The 19313-nt window shown below is 41.7% G+C and overlaps 3 protein-coding genes and 1 long non-coding RNA gene across 7 annotated transcripts; 2 read left to right on the top strand and 2 right to left on the bottom strand.

The window, feature by feature from the left end:
* Positions 1–2514: 2514 nt before the first annotated feature.
* LOC111673927 lies at positions 2515–3488 on the bottom strand. The gene is made up of 2 exons (XR_002762168.1): positions 3294–3488; positions 2515–3174 (listed from the first exon to the last, which is right to left on the bottom strand). It is a non-coding gene; the product is annotated as an uncharacterized LOC111673927 (long non-coding RNA).
* Positions 3489–3782: 294 nt separating this feature from the next.
* On the top strand, positions 3783–9263 carry LOC105704396 (poly(A)-specific ribonuclease PARN). 4 transcript variants are annotated; one of them, XM_012433588.2, is made up of 12 exons: positions 3783–4002; positions 4068–4281; positions 4551–4826; positions 5704–5983; positions 6069–6190; positions 6326–6552; positions 6794–6863; positions 6928–6983; positions 7110–7196; positions 7306–7525; positions 8279–8363; positions 8541–9263. In XM_012433588.2, the coding sequence occupies exons 1-12, from the start codon at positions 3984–3986 to the stop codon at positions 8634–8636; spliced, it is 1752 nt and encodes a 583-aa protein (XP_012289011.1). In that variant the 5' UTR covers positions 3783–3983; the 3' UTR covers positions 8637–9263. The 4 variants fall into 4 exon arrangements, with proteins under 4 accessions (XP_012289011.1, XP_012289012.1, XP_012289013.1 ...); XM_012433589.2 differs by having other exon boundaries at positions 8279–8367; XM_012433590.2 differs by lacking the exons at positions 8279–8363; positions 8541–9263 and adding an exon at positions 7684–8001 and having other exon boundaries at positions 3784–4002.
* On the top strand, positions 9131–15683 carry LOC105704397 (protein cortex). The gene is made up of 9 exons (XM_012433592.1): positions 9131–9263; positions 9391–9558; positions 13289–13507; positions 13627–13900; positions 14026–14175; positions 14250–14415; positions 14658–14868; positions 15043–15361; positions 15422–15683. Exons 1-9 carry the CDS (start codon positions 9261–9263, stop codon positions 15568–15570), a joined length of 1659 nt encoding a protein of 552 aa, XP_012289015.1. The 5' UTR covers positions 9131–9260; the 3' UTR covers positions 15571–15683.
* On the bottom strand, positions 15331–17532 carry LOC105704398 (putative protein FAM45B). Its single transcript, XM_012433593.1, has 6 exons — positions 17297–17532; positions 16946–17145; positions 16349–16780; positions 16144–16261; positions 15622–15904; positions 15331–15472 (listed from the first exon to the last, which is right to left on the bottom strand). Exons 1-5 carry the CDS (start codon positions 17334–17336, stop codon positions 15636–15638), a joined length of 1059 nt encoding a protein of 352 aa, XP_012289016.1. The 5' UTR covers positions 17337–17532; the 3' UTR covers positions 15331–15472; positions 15622–15635.
* Positions 17533–19313: the final 1781 nt, after the last annotated feature.

Genomic DNA, 19313 nt, shown 5'->3' with positions numbered 1-19313 from the left:
CGTCGGACCGACGCGAGAGTGGGGGAACCCACCGGCAGGGCCGCACCTACCGGACCCGGCGCCCGGTGTTACCTACGAGATGGGACTACGCCGCGACTGCCGCCGATCGATATATGCCGCGGTCGATCCCTGCTCCGGAATTATTTAAACTACCGACCGACCCTTTTATCCTCGCTCCTCAACTATGAGCACTCTATCCATCGTTCCCCTTACAATTGCGCGCCGATTTCGAGGCTCCTTGGATTTAAAAATTCGATTCCAAACCTCGAGGCGTCCCTCTCGATTCGATTCGACCTAAAGAGCCCCTCTGACCACGCGGCCTGGAGATTTCCAGGAACCGAGGGCCGTGGAGTCGCGGCTGCCGCCCTGAGACCCGGCGAGTTAGCGTAACGGGAGAGGGGGGGAGGCGGGGGAGCAGGAAGAGAGCAGGAAGAGAGATGGGCGACCCTAACGCGCGAGGGAGCACCGCGACCGACGGGGGCCAAAGGGAATTTCAAATAAAAAGGCAGGACCTAGGAAGCCCCCCGTCGGATGGAAAAGGCCGCACCCACGCCGGCGCGGCCGGTCCTGGCTTAAAAGCTTCGCTCGCCGCCGCTCACCGAAACGGCCAGCCGTTGCGTATCGTTATTTTAGAGGGGAGGGAGGCCATTCTTTTTACCCTGCCCCCGGGATATCCATACGACTCACCGTCGAGAAAAATCCACGCGAAGGATCGAGGCACAGCGCCTTCCGAGGCCCGACCGGGGGCCGCCATCTTTGGCCGCGCGGGCGGGGCGCCATCTTTGAAATTCGAGGTATTTCCCGTGGCTATTTTTCACAATTTCCCGAGCCACGAAAGCACGCTCGCCTTCTTACAGACCTTCCCCGTGATTAAGACTGGAGTTTTATCGAGGTGGGACGACGCGGGTAGGTGAAAAAGGCGCGGATAAAAATTCGGGAGGGGACTCACTCGTAGGGAACGCCGGCCGGCCGCCATGTTGGATTCTCGAGAGCGCCGGCCCGCAAGAACGCGGGCCAGCCTCGAGGCCGAACACCGATGCACCACCGCGGGGATAAATAATAAATCGATCGTCGATGTATCCCGTCTTGGATTTTTCGTGCCGCGTTTAGGAATCTGAAACGTACTTCAGGGGATCGCGCTCGAAAGCCGTGGCGTTCCACGGTCGAGGACAGGTGACGCGCGGCCGCAGCGCCCCTTTCGGGATTTCGGGGAAACTGAAGGTTTTTCCCGAGTCTCCACCTCGGGATTTATCCCCTTTCCCATGAAATTCTCCTCCGAAGCTTCTCACGAGGCTCGTAATCGCTAACCGTTCCCTTGGCCTCAGCCAAGGGAAAGTCGGAGTTTCGGAGAGCAATCATGGAATTTTACGTAACGCGATTCAAATGCTGGCCGCGCGCCCCCGGCAGGTCGGAAAGTGAGCGCGAGGTCGCCGGTCTACGTGTCCCGGCCCCCCCGGAGTTAACAGAAATGGAGGGACACCGGGTGTAAACGTTCACTTTCCGGGAAAGTAACCTCTACCACTGCGTCGAGGAAGACGGGGGAAGGGCATCGAGTCGACCGAGAGGCACAATCGGGTCGAAAGATAAAGGGGAACCCGGTCGGTGTTTTTCCCACAGCCCGGATCCCGCATCCGCGTTAAGGGCACGAGAAGATAGGACGCGCCGGCCCTTATCAATTGGAAAATTGTCCGGCCTAACCCTCCGGTCGGAGGGGAGAGGAGATAGGCTTATGCATCCGCGAGGGGCAGGGGCGTGACAGGGAAGAAGAGCGCGATAAGCCGCTACGCGCATGCGCGACCGTGGGCGTCGAGTGTTGACAAGAAAGCCTGAAGCTTCGCGACGCTCCCAGCGCCTAGAGATAATAAATAACCCATTATTTTCCCTTTTCCTTCTCTTCTAGGTTGCCGCCCGATCGCTGGGAGCCCTCGTCTGGACTTTCGAAGCGTTACCTAACCTCACCTCGCCTCGAAGGTTATTCGAGTCGAGACTCGGATTGACAAAGTCTATGAAAATTTCGGGGGCGTCATTTCAGATCACCGATGACAGATCGAAGGTTCGCGAAGAAGCGTTAAGGACTTATCTGTCCTGGGGAGTTTCGAGTCGAGTCGACGCTCGTCATAGAAGGGATTCCAGGGCGGACGTCCCACTGGGCGCGTCGGGTGTCGCACCGACCGCGGCGACCAATTGGAACCACGACCGAAATGACGCACGGGCTAAGCTCGATTCCGATTGGTCGAGCCTCGACGCGGCGACGTGTCACACCTGACGCGCTTTTATCGGGACTAAGGCGTGACGGTTATTACGCGGATTTATAACGCAACGTTTCCCGTCCTTGTGGAGGGAGAGATATGTATAAGTGAATAAGTAATCGTAGCTTAGGATATTTGTCGGCTGTACATTTGACTGATCGAATCGGAACGACCATCGAGGTCCAGGCTTCGCTCTTACTTCTAAGGAAGGCGGTCGAACGAAACGACAATGTAAAACTAAGGGTTAATGCAAATAAAATAGAAATGAGGTAAATGTTAGTATATTTAGAATTCGGTGCTACAATCCCCTAGGGTCGATGCTACATCGAGAGTTACACAAAATGTGATACAAGAACTGACGTGGTTGCGCGTCGAGTACCTACCGGCACTCGTAATATCCCCCTCTTTCTAGCACACTTTACAGGTTACGTTACATGTCGGACGTCGCTACGCTACGCACATCTTATCGTTAACGCTTTGACCGCCCTGTCGCCCGAACGTGGGCGACACGGCAGTCAAAGCGTCAAGGGAGTACCCAGGGAAAAAAAGATTGACTCGGACTTATCAGCGGGAGTATTAGTATGTCATACTAGGTACAAAAACTAGACATTTAATCATGATCGTGCATATATAAAAGGTATATGTGCTTACGCTTGGGTCTCCGATCATCACCATGCTTGAATTCGTGCAGTCAAAGTGAACCTTGGAGGCGAGCCTAAGCTTCGAGACAGAGACAGAGAGCGTGACTAACCGAAATCCCTCGCTAAACTGGGCCCCTCTCGTGCGAATACCACCTCGCGATGCTTCCCTCGCTCCCTTTTACGACTCTTCGCGTCTCCACCAAAGAATTCAGAAGTTCTGAATTCTTTGGCCCCCACGCACCTCTCGCTAGCGGGGCTACGGTATACACAGTGAGAAACATAACCTAAAATGCAAAAACACACAAAACTGCAACAAGGGCGTCGCAATGAGGTCCCTCGAGAAGAAGGTGACTCGGTGTGGGGAGGACAGAAAATCTAGAGAGAAAAAAAATAGGATACATACGTCGAACCTGCTCACGCGTCCGCCTGCCACTCGGAAGCTCACGGAAATCAAGGAAGCGACGAGCCCTCGATGCTACACCTAACCTCCTGCCACTCGTGGGGTCGCAAAACGCCTAGTCGAATTCTTCATGAAAAAGATTAATTACCAGCGACCAAACGTCCGTGAACAATGCCAGCGCGACGTGCGTCATAGACGTACGTTCCGAACAGAGACGAGTTGGGAGATTGCTCACGGGCAGGGTTGCGCGATCGCATTCTGTGCTGCCCTCTGGTTTCGTACGTTAGCTTTCACCGTTTTTTCCCCCCAAGGGTGGCGCAACGAATTTCTGGTAAGTGCTCGCGCACTCGCGATGGCCGCACCATCTACCAGTCGCCGTTGGCGGCTCACGAATTTGTGATGGTAAAGATGAACAGTAACCTAACCTCCTCATCTCTGGTGATGGTAATACCATGCGGCAGTTGACGGTGGTGGTTTACGGAACTCGTTTGTATCATAGTTTATGGTCTTTCTTTGGTATTTATCGCTTCGAGGGTTAGAAATAGTGTTTAGAAAATGTGGTAACGGTAAAGCGGTAAATCCAGGAACTGCTCGTCAACAAACGTCTCTTAAGTTGGTTCTAAACTCGAAAACTGGCCAAAACGTGGATTCCTGCAAATATAAGTGGAAACGAAACCAATAGAAAGCAAGATAATGGAGGTTACTTCTGAGAGTAAGTAATCTAGAGATTTCAGGGAGAACTGTGTTATTGATTATTGTTTTAACATTTCTTGACAGACTTTCAAGAGGTCTTGGACGAGCTGGACACAGTTTTACCAGATGCTGCTTTCCTTGCGATCGATGGGGAGTTTACGGGACTTATCGCAGGGCCTGCCGCTAATGCGTTTAATACACCGAAACAGTATTACGATAGCATTCGATCTGGATCAATGGATTTTCTTTTAGTCCAGTTGGGTCTGTCGGTTTTCACATACGACACGGAAAGAGATACGTACGTAACTCTATCGCATTCAGTATTTAAATCTCTATATTTAAGAGATAGGAATGTAAATAAGAATCTGCTTCGATTGATGTAGCTTTACCAACTCGGTAATAAGTCTTTAATTCATGTAAATAACACAAGTACGATTAAACGGTAGAGTGAAGAATCTAACAAGAATTTTTGTAATAGGAATGAAAAATAGAACATGAAATAATTAAGCCTTACTTTTATGACAATTAATGGGAATGGTTAATATGTGCATGTATTTCTTTTTTCAGGTACATGCAACGTTCGTATAATTTCTATGTTTTTCCAAGACCCTTCAATCGAATGGCTCCAGATTGTAGATTTATGTGTCAAGCGTCCTCGGTGGCCTTTCTTATAGACAAGGGATTCGACTTTAACAAGCTTTTCAGACTTGGTATACCTTATCTCACTAGTGAGGATAGAAATATATTAAAGAAAAAGTTAGAAATGAAGCAACAGAGTAAAGAAAAGTCGGCAGAGCTTATATTAATTTCTGAGGAAGATAAGCCATGCATAGAGGACATCTGGTAACGCATTTATTTGTCTACGATTTATAGATAGCATTCCGGTAGTATGAAGATATTATTTTACTGACAGTGTTTGATCAGTTCCAATTGCTTGTTTTTAACGGCAGTTCAAAACTGGCCGAGTTTTTCATATCTAAAATATAGGTATGGTATAAAATCTAATGATCGAAAGAGTTGCATTATTTAGTTCGTTTCGGTACTCAAATATCCTATGAAATAATTGCAGCTTGTCAAATACGATCAATCTATAATGTTCTAGAATTTTTAGGGAGTCGATGTAGTATTTGAAAGTGGTCTAATCTGTTTCCGGTGTTCTAGAATAAGTAAAAAGTGTTACGATTTTATTTCAGGTGCAAAAAGAGGCACATTTTGGGCACTGCTATTTGATGTATTTCATAACAGATGCAAACCAGCAATCTCTTGTTTCCTTCTAAGTGTCAGACAATGGATACACATTGTATCTTATAGTACACCTTGCGTACAATACTATGATTGTATAAGAAGCGATCGTTTAAAGTCATCCTAACCAAAAAGTATGTCCTTGTTCTTGAAGTTTTGCTTTGCTATTGGAATAAATGTCAGTTTTGGGATTCTGTATCAAGCTTTCAGCAAATTTGTGACAATGATTTCTATCTCATAGATTATGATATCATATCTGTATCAAATGATTGATAGAAATGTAATTAATAAATGATGTAACTCTTTTAGCTGTCTCTATCGGATGTTGTATAAATAACTTCAGTTATGGACAGCTTTATGCAGTAATTATCGAGTAAAGTCTGCCAGTCTGTTCAATTAAGCCTTGTCGGTAAAGCAATATTTTTATATCCTGATAAAGCATTGTGTTTAGATGAGTTTATTACAATATTAGTTTCAGTTCCAGGATAGATGGCTTTGTCAAGTCGGAAGAAGAAGAACTGTCGATGGAATGGTGTAATAGTTACATTAGAAAGGTATTACGACAAGAAGTGAAATTAAGGTGGCCAGGTATCATTAAAGTTGACGCCAAGTCTGACGTTAGTAATAAATTCGTAATTAAGAAAATGGGAACAATAGACGAAGAAGAACAGAAAGAGTCGGAGAGGAAAGAACAGGACGAGCTGGAGTTAAAGCAAGCGTCCGGACTTAGTACATTGGTAGAGAAAATTTCGAAATCGGTTAGTATACACTTTAAATGCATTGATAACAAATACGAATATAAATAGCCTTTTTAATTTAATATTAAATTTCACGAAATTTCAGAAAAAGCTCCTCGTAGGCCATAATATGTTCTTCGACATCTGCCATATCATTCATCAATTTGTACAACCGTTACCAGCTAAATACACAACGTTTAAATCTCAAGTTCAAGAACTTTTTCCACGGTAAGTGGCTTTCTAGAAAAATCTAAAAATCCAGTGGAACTTTCAAGGTTTTCTGGATATTTACAAGATAAAATTTATTTTAGAGCACTTTGTGATACTACTTAATTATTTCAATACGAGTTATTATTTTTACAGAATCTTGGACACACGAATTATGTGTCAGTCGCCGAAATTTAAAGGCATCGTTCGAATGTCGCATTTACATATTCTGTTAGAGACAGTTAGCAAAGAACCATTTACGATGCCTAAAGTAGAAGGAGTAGAAGGTCGATGTTATTCTACGCAGACCGATAAAACACACGAAGCTGGATATGATGCATACATAACTGGACTGTGTTTCATCTCTTTGTCCAATTATTTAGGTAAGGCTGGTATGGTTCCATTTTCCATGTACGTAAACTTTAAAACGTTCCGTTAAAATATTTAGATGAAAAAATTCCTTTTTTCGAGTCTGATGGTTAACAATAATATCAATCGTCAGGACATTTTTACTGTTTGGTTTAAAGTAGTGTTGATTAGAAAGGAATTAAAATTTGGTATGCATCTTGATAGCTAACCTATAATGGTGTTCATAACGGATGCAGTTTTGTGTTGAATTTTTAGGTTCTTTGGAAAATCCTAAAGTTTCTACGGTTTTATCGGATTCTCCCCTCTTAGAATCATTCATGAACAAGTAAGTTACACTTTGCCTTTTTTTATATTCTCTGGAATAATTTTTCCCTCTATTGTTATTGCAGAGTTATCTTCGGGAGGTTAATAGACATGCCGTACATCAGCTTGAACGGAGAGGATCGTAAGTGATATTTTATTCGACACTCATATATTTCTTGATAAACTAATTTCCTAATATTATTAACGATAAGTTTAATAATATAATCTCTTGACAGCTAAATTTTGCATACATAATTATATTTTTCAGCCAATCCTAGTCGAGACCATGTGTTCCATATCACGTTTCCAAAAACGTGGAGAACGAATGAAATACAGCAAAAGTTCCAACCAGTTGGTAAGTGAATTTATAAATTATTGCATATTTTTTATATAAATTCCACAGTTTATTTTTAAGAATTGTCGCCATTTCTTTTTTTGGGCTCGTCACTTACAAATGTCAATAGGTGGAATTTTAATACACTGGATAAATGATACGTCCGCTTATGTGTCTCTGAAAAAACGTAATCAACGTGCTATGGTTTTAAAAAAAGTACGTCAGACAAAGCAATTCCAGATTCTAAGTTACGCTGATCACCAAGCATCGCTAGAAATTAAAGATAATGACAGCGTTAATGCCAACGATGACAAGCTGGAGAATAACAAAGCGGAAGAAGCTCCGTCTGCGTAAGTATTAATACTATCGGTGATTTGTTAACTCATTTTGAGTTTCCCTCCGATGTCTGTCATGCACATCGATAGGATCCTTACAATGTTGTACGACATTTAATGAAATTATCGATCCAGTTTAAGTGTCTGACATATCGGTTTTATGATAACGGAAGAGACAGACCAAGGAGAGTTATATATATTATACTGAAAGTACTGGAGTGATGCTGGGAAGGAAAAGCGGCGCCATATTCTGTAGAAAACTTAGTGCAAAAAGACGACTTCCTACTTTGTTTAGTAGGAATTATTTTACATAAGTTGACGGACTTTTAATGGAAATCATGTACGACCGTAAACGGAAATTGTGGATAGTCTTACATATTCCTGTACCTTATTATCGAAATATATTATGTTGTTAATATATTTTGTTACTTATGGACCTATGTACAAAATGAATCATGCCGATTTAATAAAGTTGATACCATTTTTCCTTACCTGCTGATGTGAACGGAATTTTATATCACACCACTTGTTAATAAATTGTTAATCGCGGTTTTATCATATATTACAGCCCAGAATTATCCTCTAGATTTTCCTGTATTTTATTAAATACAATTTTATGTACTGTTTTTAATATTTCGTGGCGGGTTAACAATTGTACAAATATGAGTATTGTTTATGTTAAATTCTGGTATATAGTCACGATGTTGATAAGCGATAATAGACATGACAAATGCAGTGAGCATAAAATTATAGAAATATCTCTTTCAGGAATGTTATCACGGCGGAGGAGGAAGAGGAACAATCGCGGGAAGATAAAGATGATAAGGGAGAAGAGAACGAATGGAAGATGGTTGTAGGTAAAAAAAAGGAAGAAGAAAAAAAATTATGAAATGAACTTTATTATTTTTTTCCTATTATAATATATAATTTATTTATACGGTATCGTTGTCGAAGACCTCTCCGGTTTTTCCTGTCGTTTGTAATTGTTGACAATTATGCTTGTTTATTAATAAATAATATCTCATTACAGGAAAACGAAAGCGGAAGCTCTCGGCGTCGGAAAACCCGTCGAAGACGTCGCCGAAGAGAACCTTCGTTGAAGACACCACTTGGGAATGATGACTAAAGGTTAACAAAACAAGAATCTTCTCTTGTATTGACTTCTATTAACGCAAAGAAGATTCAACAATATTGTATTTTAAAAAAAATACTGATCGTGTCTTCTTATCTCCATTGTTACGTGGAACAAATCGCCATAATCCGTTTATAACAATTTATGTGTTACGTCGACTTATCGATTATTGTTAAACAAAACAAGAATCTTCTGTTGTATTGACTTCTATTAACGCAAAGAAGATTCAACAACATTGTATTTAAAAAAAAAATACTGATCGTGTCTTCTTATCTCCATTGTTACGTGGAACAAATCGCCATAATCCGTTTATAACAATTTATGTGTTACGTCGACTTATCAATTATCAGTGAATTTCGAGGCTCCGAAAAAAAAATGTATAAACCTTCGATCGAACTATAGAGTGACTTAGCCGTTAATGGAATAAAAAACGCGTAATGGGACGTCAACGATTCCTCAGATTGTTGACATTCTTCAGTCTCAGATATCGATCAAAGCCATTCGTACGTCTTCGTGATATATTCTAATAAGACCTGAAATTTTGTTGTCATTCTGCGTTTATTAATGTAAAAATTAACCACGTGTGGGAATAAAATCTGTTTTGAGTGATATGAAATAATGGTGAGTGAAGGTCCATTGTTGGAACTTGGTTTGCATACTTGCCTCATATTCTATTTCTGTGATTTATACTATTTTTTCTTTGAAGTTCCTGAGTAATAAGTGAAGATAAATGCGATATACATTTTAGATAAAAAATCTTAAGTTTTCATCCGACGATTGTTGGCCAACCATGCATAGGAGAATTTTCGAAGGTGAATTGGAAGAGTCCGGTAATGACAGAATTGACACGACGCCATTGCGAGGTAATTTCGCCAGATTTCCGAAATTGCGACTTCTGGACAGACATTTCAGGCTGGTGAGTTTTTTCATACATTTAAAGTTCCCTTTGCGCATAAAAGAATCTTAAGTTAATTGCGAATTCTCAACCGTTTTATTATAACAATTTACTTACATGTAAAATTACTGGACACTTGAAATCGTTTCCGACCGATTCCTGGAATTTTATTCAGTCAGAATTACTTATTGTTAAGTGTATTTATGTAGAAACATACATATACATGGCCTGTATGATATATACAGCGAATATTACCAAACTTTATAAACCTAGCAGATGAGTTATCGCTTACAATAAATAACTTTTATGGAAAATTTATCCTAAAGAAGACGGCGTTGCAAATCGGCGTGAAGAAGCGAACGTTGGACATTTTTGGGATTTCCAAGGGCATTGCAGTTCTAAAATAAGGCACATGCCGCATAGAAACCCCAACATTGCCGCAACATATTCTATTTATTATCGCCGCCATTTTTCAATGTATATGCATATTACTGGACCTGCGTCGTCGGCATTTTAATTCCTGTCGAGTAATTCCGCAAGTAAAAATCATAAACGATATATTCTATTTATTATCACCGTCATTTTTCAATATATATGCATATTACTGGACCTGCGTCGTCGGCATTTTAATTCCTGTCGAGTAATTCCGCAAGTGAAAATCATAAACGATATGTAGCAGATTCTAGTATAATTATTACATCAGTCGTTTCGAAGGTTCTAGCACTTTTATCCGTAATTTTCTTGACTTTATTTACAATACTGACTATTTTTCAACGCTCCTCTGTGTTGTGAATCGTTAAAATTTGTATATTTGCCGATAAAAGCGACGGAACTTTCGAAATAACTCGATGCGGGATTTCCAAGATGGCGGCGCGGCGTGTTTCCTTTCCTCCTTTGAATTCATCTATTTTCACGGGAAAAAAGGAGTAATAGAGGGTTTCTTGCAAATAGAGGAGGGCAAGGGAGGAATTGCTTCGCTTTCATGCTTGTAACTCGCAGCTCCGACATAAACTTAGCATAAAGGAAGAGGAAAGCGAACCTCCCCAGGAGCTCCGCCCACCAGCGTCAGCGAATATGTCTGCCTTGTGAAATAAATCGTGGAAAATGATTTCTGCTGCTCCTTCTACTCTGGTGTGATTAAAAAATGCCGTCCGTTTCAAATAAGCAAACATAGCTGCAGTACCCGTTACTTAAATCAGCACGAGTAATTCATTTAACCGAGCAAATAAATGCAGAAAAAATGCAGAAAATAAATGCAGAAGAAAAACAGAGAGTGATTTTCCGTCCGTACATTTTTCCGGAAGTTTCAGTCAGAATCTCTCGATAAACGAAATTTAAACATGATCAGTGAATGCTGAAAAACGTGGGAAGAATAGTTGTTTTCTTTCTTTTGTCAAATCCCGCTAAAGGAAGAACGGAAAATATTCCCCTCTCCGGGGGCAGCTATTTAAATCCAGCTCTGCGAATCGCTCTGTATAAATTTATTACCACTTTAAGAAGAAGGTTTTGTCTACTGAAAGAGCAGCAGGGGTTGAATCGCCGACCGGAGACTGAAAGTGGTCAGGGGACTTTGCCTTCGGTTTAATAAATGCAAGCATAATGCTCCTTGCTTCTCACGTCCGATTTCCATGATCGAAAGACTGACGTCGAGGATCACGATCTTATGTCCAATGTCAAAGAGTAGTCGCAAAATCTGTAGAATATATTAAAGACCACGATCTTACGTCGAATGTCAAAGAATAGTCGCAAAGTGTGCGGAAGTGGTGAATTTATAGTTTGTTGAGCGAATACAAAGATACTCTGCATTGAGAAAGTCGAAATTCTCTCTAAAAGATTCCTGGAAACGTCGCGACGCTCTTCTACAAAAGGCTGGAATTAAGGTGAAGTGAAACACGTCGAGGAACTTGATCGACGTCGATAAAGAAGATTTTTCTAAATGCGTACGTTGTCGACGTTGGTTTTTATATTGACACCTGGGTCGAATTATATTGGGTTTTGTACCAAATGGCATATTCCACCTGTCGTTTTTGTACAATAATTATAAAGAAAGCGAAGTAAAACTCCAGAAACTTTCTACGTCTACGATACTTTCTACGTGGTATAATTGAAAACATGGTGTTACGCATAAAGCGACTACCGGGTCGCGAGATATCTCGTCAAAAGCGTTGATCGGCCAGTATCGGGTCGCAAGATATCTCGTCCAAGGTAACGAAAGGGTTAAAGAAAAAGGGTTGGTTTTTCCCGAAGAGGAGTAACGAAATTATTTTTGTTTACCTTCTACGTGGTATAATTGAAAACATGGTGTTACGCATAAAGCGACTACCGGGTCGCGATATATCTCGTCAAAAGCGTTAATCAGCTAGTATCAGGTCGCGAGATATCTCGTCAAAAGTGTTAATCGGCCAGTATCGGGTCGTGAGATATCTCGTCCAAGGTAACGAAAGGGTTAAAGAATAAGGGTTGGTTTTTCCCGAAGAGGAGTAACGGGAAATCTAATCGCGGCGGAAAGCGTAAAAGACACCGACGCCGGGCGTCGCGATGGAAATTCCACGAAGGAGTCGGGGAACGCGGAGTCCCGAATTTTCTGCGACATCTCGAGCTTAAATCCTATTTACTTACTAGGAGTATCTCCAGAGGCTTCCCCGACGAAACGGCGTCAACGGCGTCCAGGGTTTCCAGGGTGGATCCCGGAGGATCCGCGAGTGCGCGGGAGCTAGTGCGCAGCGTCGCGCGAGTGCACGCGGACGTCGGTCTCGGGAGTGTCGTCAGTCTCCTGGGGGACGCCGGCGAAGGTGGACGTGCGGCCTCCACGCGGCCCAAGGTCAAGGTTGCGACGCGCAACCGCGCATCCTTGTGGAGTCACACCCGGTGAGCGTCGGTCGGAGGGCCGGCGACGCCGGCCGGCGACATAGCCGAGGATACCCGAGGACCCCCGAGGTTAGCCGAGGCAACCCAAGATGGCGGCGCAGCGAGGCTCGACCCGCGGCGTTCCCACGACGTTGCCTGTCCTACATACGACCGCGCTCGATTTTTGCTCGCGACGCACATCTTCGGGCTCGACGTCCTCCTCTGGCGCAGCGCCGGACGTGTGTGCACGCACATGCGTGCACACGGGGTGGGTCTCCATCGAAAAATCGATGGAGCTGCTGGGGGTCCCATTGCGGGGGGGTTCGACGCATCCAGACGCATCTGCGACCCTTTCTTCGGACTCGTCGAGGGACACGCCCATGGGCGCCGGGCTGCCCCCTCTGCCGCCAATGCCGGGACACCGGAACCACGTGCGAGGGAGAGGAACACCAATCCGGGAACGTCCTTACAGGGGCGGAGAATTTACCCTCGGTGTCTGGAGGGTTGGAGCTACGACCGGATCCGAGGGCGAAACGGCTGCCTTTCTTTCGCACGGAGGAGTGGTGACTTGGATCGTCCGAATGAGTCATGCCGACCTATGGCGGACTCCCTTGTGATTTTTTAGTTTATCTTACCTTAACTTGTTAACGGTTAGGGGTAGTGCGTAAGGAAATAAAGCTTTTCGTTCTTTGTTGCTCTTTTGTTTGCACCCTTGGACTTATTCGGATTTTGCCTTGTGATTTTTTATTTTATCTTATCTTTTATTGTTAACGGTTAGGGCTAGTCGTAAGGAAATAAAGCTTTTCGTTTCTTGTTGCCCTTTTATTTGCACCCTTGGACTTATTTGGATTTTGCCTTTTCTCGAGGCTTTTATGTGGCTACTTAAAATTATTTCCGCTCCTAGGACGATGTCCCGAAATATGTAAAGCCTGAGTTTCCGGAACAACTTGAAAATCCGGTGAATGTTAATAGAGGAAAATGGGGTTTAGCCTATCAAAGTGGCGGGCGCAGTTCCTTGGATAGATTCATTCCTCAACGGCGCTCTTCTGATCTGGACGCCAGCAATTATTCGATAAATAGAGAATCCGCAAAAGTGGATCGTTATCTGGATGTTCTCGGTCAGGTATGAATCGAGCAAGAACATTGTATGAAATTATTCCTGAAACCGCGTTTAAATTTTTGGGATACTTTTCTTCGTAACGACACCTGTAATTAGTTTCTTTTTTTTTTTCCCCCTCGAAGGTGCAATCTTTAGAAAGTTCTTGGCGTAAAAGGGAGATGAGTCAAGCTTTCGAAAAATTCGGGATAATTCGTTCGAAAAATCGACGCATTTTGCAGCTGACAAAACCTTCTGGTTCTGTCGAAAAGATCCCCGGAAGCTGCGTCGATCAACCGAAAGATTTCCGTTATGACGGCTCCGAGACGGAATATCTTTGGCCTTGTCGTCCTCGCAAACGACCTGTAATTGGAGCTCCGGAAACCGTTTTGGACATGCCCGACATGCCGCAAAATGCAGGCACGCTTTTATTAGATATTAATGCTCGTCCTCGTTCTCACTTTTAGTGCTAATTTACCCTTTTTACCTATTTATAATTCAGGTATATTTTCTATTGAATATTAATACTCGATTTTATTTTTAAGGGGGTTCGTTACTCGATTGGAGTTCCACAAATTTATTTGCCTCGAACGCCGAGAACTCGGTTAAAATTTTCGACGTTAGTTGCAAATTCTTGGTCTTCGTGCGATTTGAAACCCTTGGTGACGTATGTGCTTTGAAGTGGAATCAGGCAGGTAGGTTTGAACATTTTTAATCATATCATTGACATTTTATGAATATTTATAACAGTTTTGGCTATTGCTCTCAGGAGACAAAATGGCCGTCGCGACGTCGCGTTCGATGATCTTCATTCACAACCACATTTTACGGCACAAAATCGAGTGGAAAACCTCGTGCAGTTGTTCCAAGCAATTATCCGTATACTGTGAAGTAAATTGCTTGTGTTGGTCGCAGGACGACAAAGAAATTGTCACGTAGGTATGACTTTTTGCAGGAAATTTAAATTAAATCTCGATATCGACCGCGAAATTTCAAAATGGCGGGTACAAAACTCTTAAAAATAATCCTTTCAGTTTGCCAATTTTATTTCAAAAATATATAGTTGTAAAATGGTGCAATCAGTATAGAAATTGTTCTCTACACTCTGAAGAGCTTGTACGATATAAGATATTTATGTTATGCCTTGTAATTAACATATGAATAATTTCTCTTTAAGAGGGTGCTCGGAAGGAAGAGTAATGGTCTACACAGCCTCTTCAGGTGCGAAGAATAGATTTATTATGGCGCATTCTTGTGGCATTTATTCCATGGCGTTTTCTTCGAATTATCGATATTTAGCAACAATTGGAGTCGAGCCTGTTTTGCGAGTTTTTATTTGGCCGGAATTAACCGCTTTTGCAGAGTATTGTTACGAAGTGGTTCCAAAGGTGAGACTCGGAGTACATAATATTTATTATTATATTACTGTTCGTATCTTGTAACAAAGTGATACTCGACTCATAAATCATAAATTTATGAACAAAAGGAATATATACAAAACAGGGCAATTTTTTTCTATATTCAATCATTGCATTATTTAATTATGAACAAGTGTTTTTCAGGCAATCGCATGGCATCCATGGAAAAGTAATATATTGTGTGTCGGTGGAGGTATCGAAGATAGCACTCTGACTTTGTGGAATGTTAACAGTGAAAAATTATTAAGCCTTCGATGGATCAAGCTCAAGGGTTTTGTTAACAATTTGATATGGAATAAATTAAGTGGCGAATTGGTGGTCAATTGGATTTATTCGCAGAGAAGAACCAAGATTAGCACCATTCCGGTGTTCAGCAATTTCAACAGAGTTGTCGATGTCCTTCCTGTAGAAAAGAAAACTTACGTTTCTCGCCTGATTTGCAGTCCTGATAATACGCAGCTGGGTAGGATAAATATTTAATTTCTTAATGTAAGTGTAATTTAATAATATTGAATTTTTACAGCAACGATGTACAATGGAGCCTTGTTGATTTGGAACTTCTTCGGAAACGATTCTGCAATGCAAAAAGGAATATTTCAACAAAGCAAGAAAAAGAGAACTAACTATATATCAGCCAACCAAACAGGATTCTCATATCAGACTATTCGCTGATGGGAAATTTGCAGAAATTTGTCGATTGTTGGTTTTGTATTATACACGTACCGTTTTAGTTTATATTACAACATAAAAAGGTTCTCAGCTATCGCCAGGTTGATGAGGAAATTCTCAACTGCGGGAGCCAAGTTTCTCTCTTTAAATATCTCAATAGACACCATTTTTCTACCTTCCGGGGTGTGGATTGTTGCCAAAGATTTTAATTGTTCTAACAAGATTTGCGTTTTCTCTGCGATTTCCGATATTATCTGCGACTCGGTACATTGTTTCTCGCAGAGCTGGACCATAAAGAGAGCGATTTCTTTATGCGTCTTTGTCATCGTTAAGCTTTCTGTAAAGAAAAGATATTTACTGCGATGTCTTCATATTTTATACGTATATAAGACATACATGGATGCTTAAAAAGCAAGCTTAATTTTATTTGTAAATTTTAACCTTATAAAAACACTGCGATACCGAATTTTAACACACTAACTATCGTGACAGTTAACGTGTTAAATAATTGATCCTGTAACGAGCGTGTAATTTTAATGCATTTATGTAACTATAAAGGAATCCAATTTTAAGTACCTTTCGCATGCGAAGCGACAGTAATTTCTCTCGCCGGTAAATTGACAAGCAAGTCATACAATTCAGTTTTCGAGGAAATCGAGCTGTCCCTGCAGCCAGCTACGTAATATGTATATTTCTGAAATTATAGATAAGAATAATTAATAATAAACTTATCTTCATTACACTAGATGCCAATTGTATATTTATTTAAATGAACCCAAACCTTTAAGTCGTTCAGCTCATCTGGTATCAGTTCTATCCAGGGAAATAAGTATTCCGTTAAGTTGCGGTGCTTCATTAACGCAGGGAATGTGACGATCCATCTAAGAAGCTGTTCCAAGCTGTGATGATAAACTATAATTCTTTTCTTTAACAGAAGCGCGGTGTATATTAAAATAGTCTCCAATTCGAACGTTTTAATGAGTTCCTTAATGTTGGTGTTCGACTCGAAGCAATGGCTGGTAAATTCATCAGATATAAAGGTTCCATTTTCTTGCGTTGTACAAGTACCTTTCGTGTACACCGAGAGGTAAAGTTGGAGAATCTCCGTTGGGTTTCCACTTTTGCAGTACGTTTTGCTCAAAATGCGGCATAAAGTCTCATACTTGCTTGGATTAAAGTCTTTTGTAAAGAGGATTAAGGCGAACTGCTTCACCTGAAAGAACGATCATAGGAAACGTGACGATATATAAAAAAAGAAGGGTCATTTCTGGAAATTTGTAGTCGTCAAAGTATTTATTTATGTTCTACTCTTTACATAGTGTTATAATCGTCCTTCTGAAAGCATTTGTATATGGACAAATATAAAGAATGACTATACCTTTGGTAATTTATCAGAGTCAAAGACTTCACTGCAGTGAATAAAAAACCATTCGTGACCGTGTCGTGCACAGGTGAACGAAGGAACGTTCTGATTTTGCTCAGCATGTAAATAACATTTCCTGCTTATCGCAGCCTTCTGCGATTCCGAGATGCAGGGATAAGACCAGGTCCACAGCACGTCACCGTTGCAATCTTTTTCTGTAATTTTAATAAACAATATTAATAAAAATATAACACAAACATCGCATGAGTTCACGCTTAAAATATTAATCACTTTCACCGAACCTTACATATTTATTCTTAATACTTGTATAATACAATAAATTGAGTTGCATTAAATATTTCTTACCTATCGTACTGCATAAAATTAAATTGGTAAGAGGTGCCATTCGGTCTACTATAAATTATTAATTTTCTTCCACGCTTTTCATTCACAGAGGATGTGGGAAATTATTCTCCTTTAGAGAAATATCATATTTCATTTCTGGTTATTTTAAATGCAGAGATGAATCACTCTTTAAACAAGTTGCAGATTTATTTCCGTGTTTTTATTCCTTTTATATGATGTCCCTTTTAATCTCGACGAGATCTATTTTGTCGACTGTTGCACCACCTAGCGGAGAAACGGCGAAACATTTCCGAGTTAAGAACTCTTCTGATCGGTAAAGAGGATTACGCGCGTAAATTTAAATTCTGAGGCATTTTCATACGAACGAATTTACCTACAGTCAGTTCGCGCGTATAGAGTTAAAAATGATAAAACGTATTGATAAAGAAACTTGCAGAATTTAAGCGTGACATACCAATTATATAATTTTCTCAGTAGATGTTGATTTTCACTTTCCATAAAGGTGGCAACACAAGTGACGATAATCCCATACAAACCGAGAAAGAACTCGATTAAATGGCTGAAATCCGCGTTTCGCGATTCCTAGAATATTCCAAATCATTACACAGCCGTCCGGAGATTGTTAAAAGAAATTTTGGAAAGATCAAGACAATCCTTAGACGTTCACGAGTCCCGTGTAAAATTATCAACCAGTTCGAGGCAATAATCAGAAAAAAAATTGTCCTATTCGAATCAACAATTCCGAGATTCACTTCATCCTTTCGAAACCTAAATTCGTAACGACAAACAGGAAAATCTGGAAATATCCCTTCGCGAGCCATTTCTCAATGTGGCAGACATCATCGAGGACGTTTCCGCGAACGTTAGGCAATAAAAAATAAACGCGGTGATAATAAAAGGAAGAAGGGCGAGTGCGGCAAGATGGCGTCGGTAGGGGCGAGTTCTTACCGCGCATACTCGAAGAGGTTCCAAGATATTCAAGTAGGGTGGCGCGACGGCTGAGCCGCGCAGTGCGCGGCGGAGCTTCGCGGGGTGCGGGTCGTGCTGAGTGCGCGTCTTCGGGGGTTGGCGCTGCCGGCGCTTCCGGCGCTTGCGAGGTAAGTAGGTTAGGTTAGAATTTTTGGCGGGTATATTCCCCGGTTACCGTAACCGGGAGGATAACCGACGATTATCGCTAAGAGTACCGCCGGCCGGTCAAATGACCGTTTTTTAATGGTTATAAATTGTCGGCACGGTTAATTTTAAATTGCCTGGGAATTTAAGATTAACCGTGAAACTAGACTATGTGAAAAAGTCTTCCTCGTAACGCCACAAGTTATCAGGTCACATTGCGGACGTTTACCTCGACGATATTATATCGGTTAGTATTGCGCACCGCGTTTGTCGCTGATTACGAGCAATTATGCAAGTAAACCACGGTACGACTTGCGACGATTACGAGGAACTTCCCGAGGGGAAATCCCGGACTTTCTTAGGGCGTTATAAAAGGGTCTTTCCAATTAAAAAAATTCATTTAACCAGAGAAATATTTTGTTAATCCAAAGAATTATTATTTTATTCAAACTTGAATAATTCTTCGGTTAAATGGATTTCTTATCTCAGGGTAGATAGATCGATCATTTGATCGCATGACAAAAGGATGTCACTGGATCTTGATTTCTATGCCGTATTGGGTCAATTGAGGTCAACGGGAAGGGTTAAGGTGAGAGTGACTTCGAAGTGTTGGTAGAACAGGATTCCGATTGTTATCGTTAACAAAATCCCTGAACACGTGTCACTGTCAATTCGTTGCAATTTAACGCGGACACGTTTCGACCTTATTAACGGTTCATAGTCGGTTAGGTTAGGTCGACGATGTCGGTCTTTATTTTCATTTTAACACGCGACGTTTATTGACACTTGAGATTCGTACATCTTACATTTCGTTATTTAAAACCGTCTATGCGCATTTAGTGCGTTTATTTTGGTGTTTATTAAAGACAAATACGTTTTTTTTTAATTTTATTAAATGCAAGCG

This window comes from Orussus abietinus, unplaced genomic scaffold (assembly GCF_000612105.2).
Source record: "Orussus abietinus isolate OABI.00-Male unplaced genomic scaffold, Oabi_2.0 scaffold118, whole genome shotgun sequence".
NCBI classification, from domain to species: domain Eukaryota; kingdom Metazoa; phylum Arthropoda; class Insecta; order Hymenoptera; family Orussidae; genus Orussus; species Orussus abietinus.
The sequence above is the reverse complement of the archived record's forward strand: the minus strand, read 5'-3'. Positions and strand labels throughout refer to the sequence as shown.

Coding starts and splice junctions, on each gene's coding strand:
- LOC105704398 (XM_012433593.1), bottom strand. CDS start 17,336: ATGGCACCTCTTACCAATTTAATTTTATGCAGTACGATAG. Junction 16,781..16,945: donor ACTCTGATAAATTACCAAAG/GTATAGTCATTC, acceptor TCGTTCTTTCAG/GTGAAGCAGTTCGCCTTAAT. Junction 16,262..16,348: donor ATGAGCTGAACGACTTAAAG/GTTTGGGTTCAT, acceptor CTATAATTTCAG/AAATATACATATTACGTAGC.
- LOC105704396 (XM_012433588.2), top strand. Junction 5,984..6,068: donor TAGAGAAAATTTCGAAATCG/GTTAGTATACAC, acceptor ACGAAATTTCAG/AAAAAGCTCCTCGTAGGCCA. Junction 6,553..6,793: donor CTCTTTGTCCAATTATTTAG/GTAAGGCTGGTA, acceptor TTGAATTTTTAG/GTTCTTTGGAAAATCCTAAA.
- LOC105704397 (XM_012433592.1), top strand. Junction 13,901..14,025: donor CGACATGCCGCAAAATGCAG/GCACGCTTTTAT, acceptor TTTATTTTTAAG/GGGGTTCGTTACTCGATTGG. Junction 14,176..14,249: donor TTTGAAGTGGAATCAGGCAG/GTAGGTTTGAAC, acceptor TATTGCTCTCAG/GAGACAAAATGGCCGTCGCG.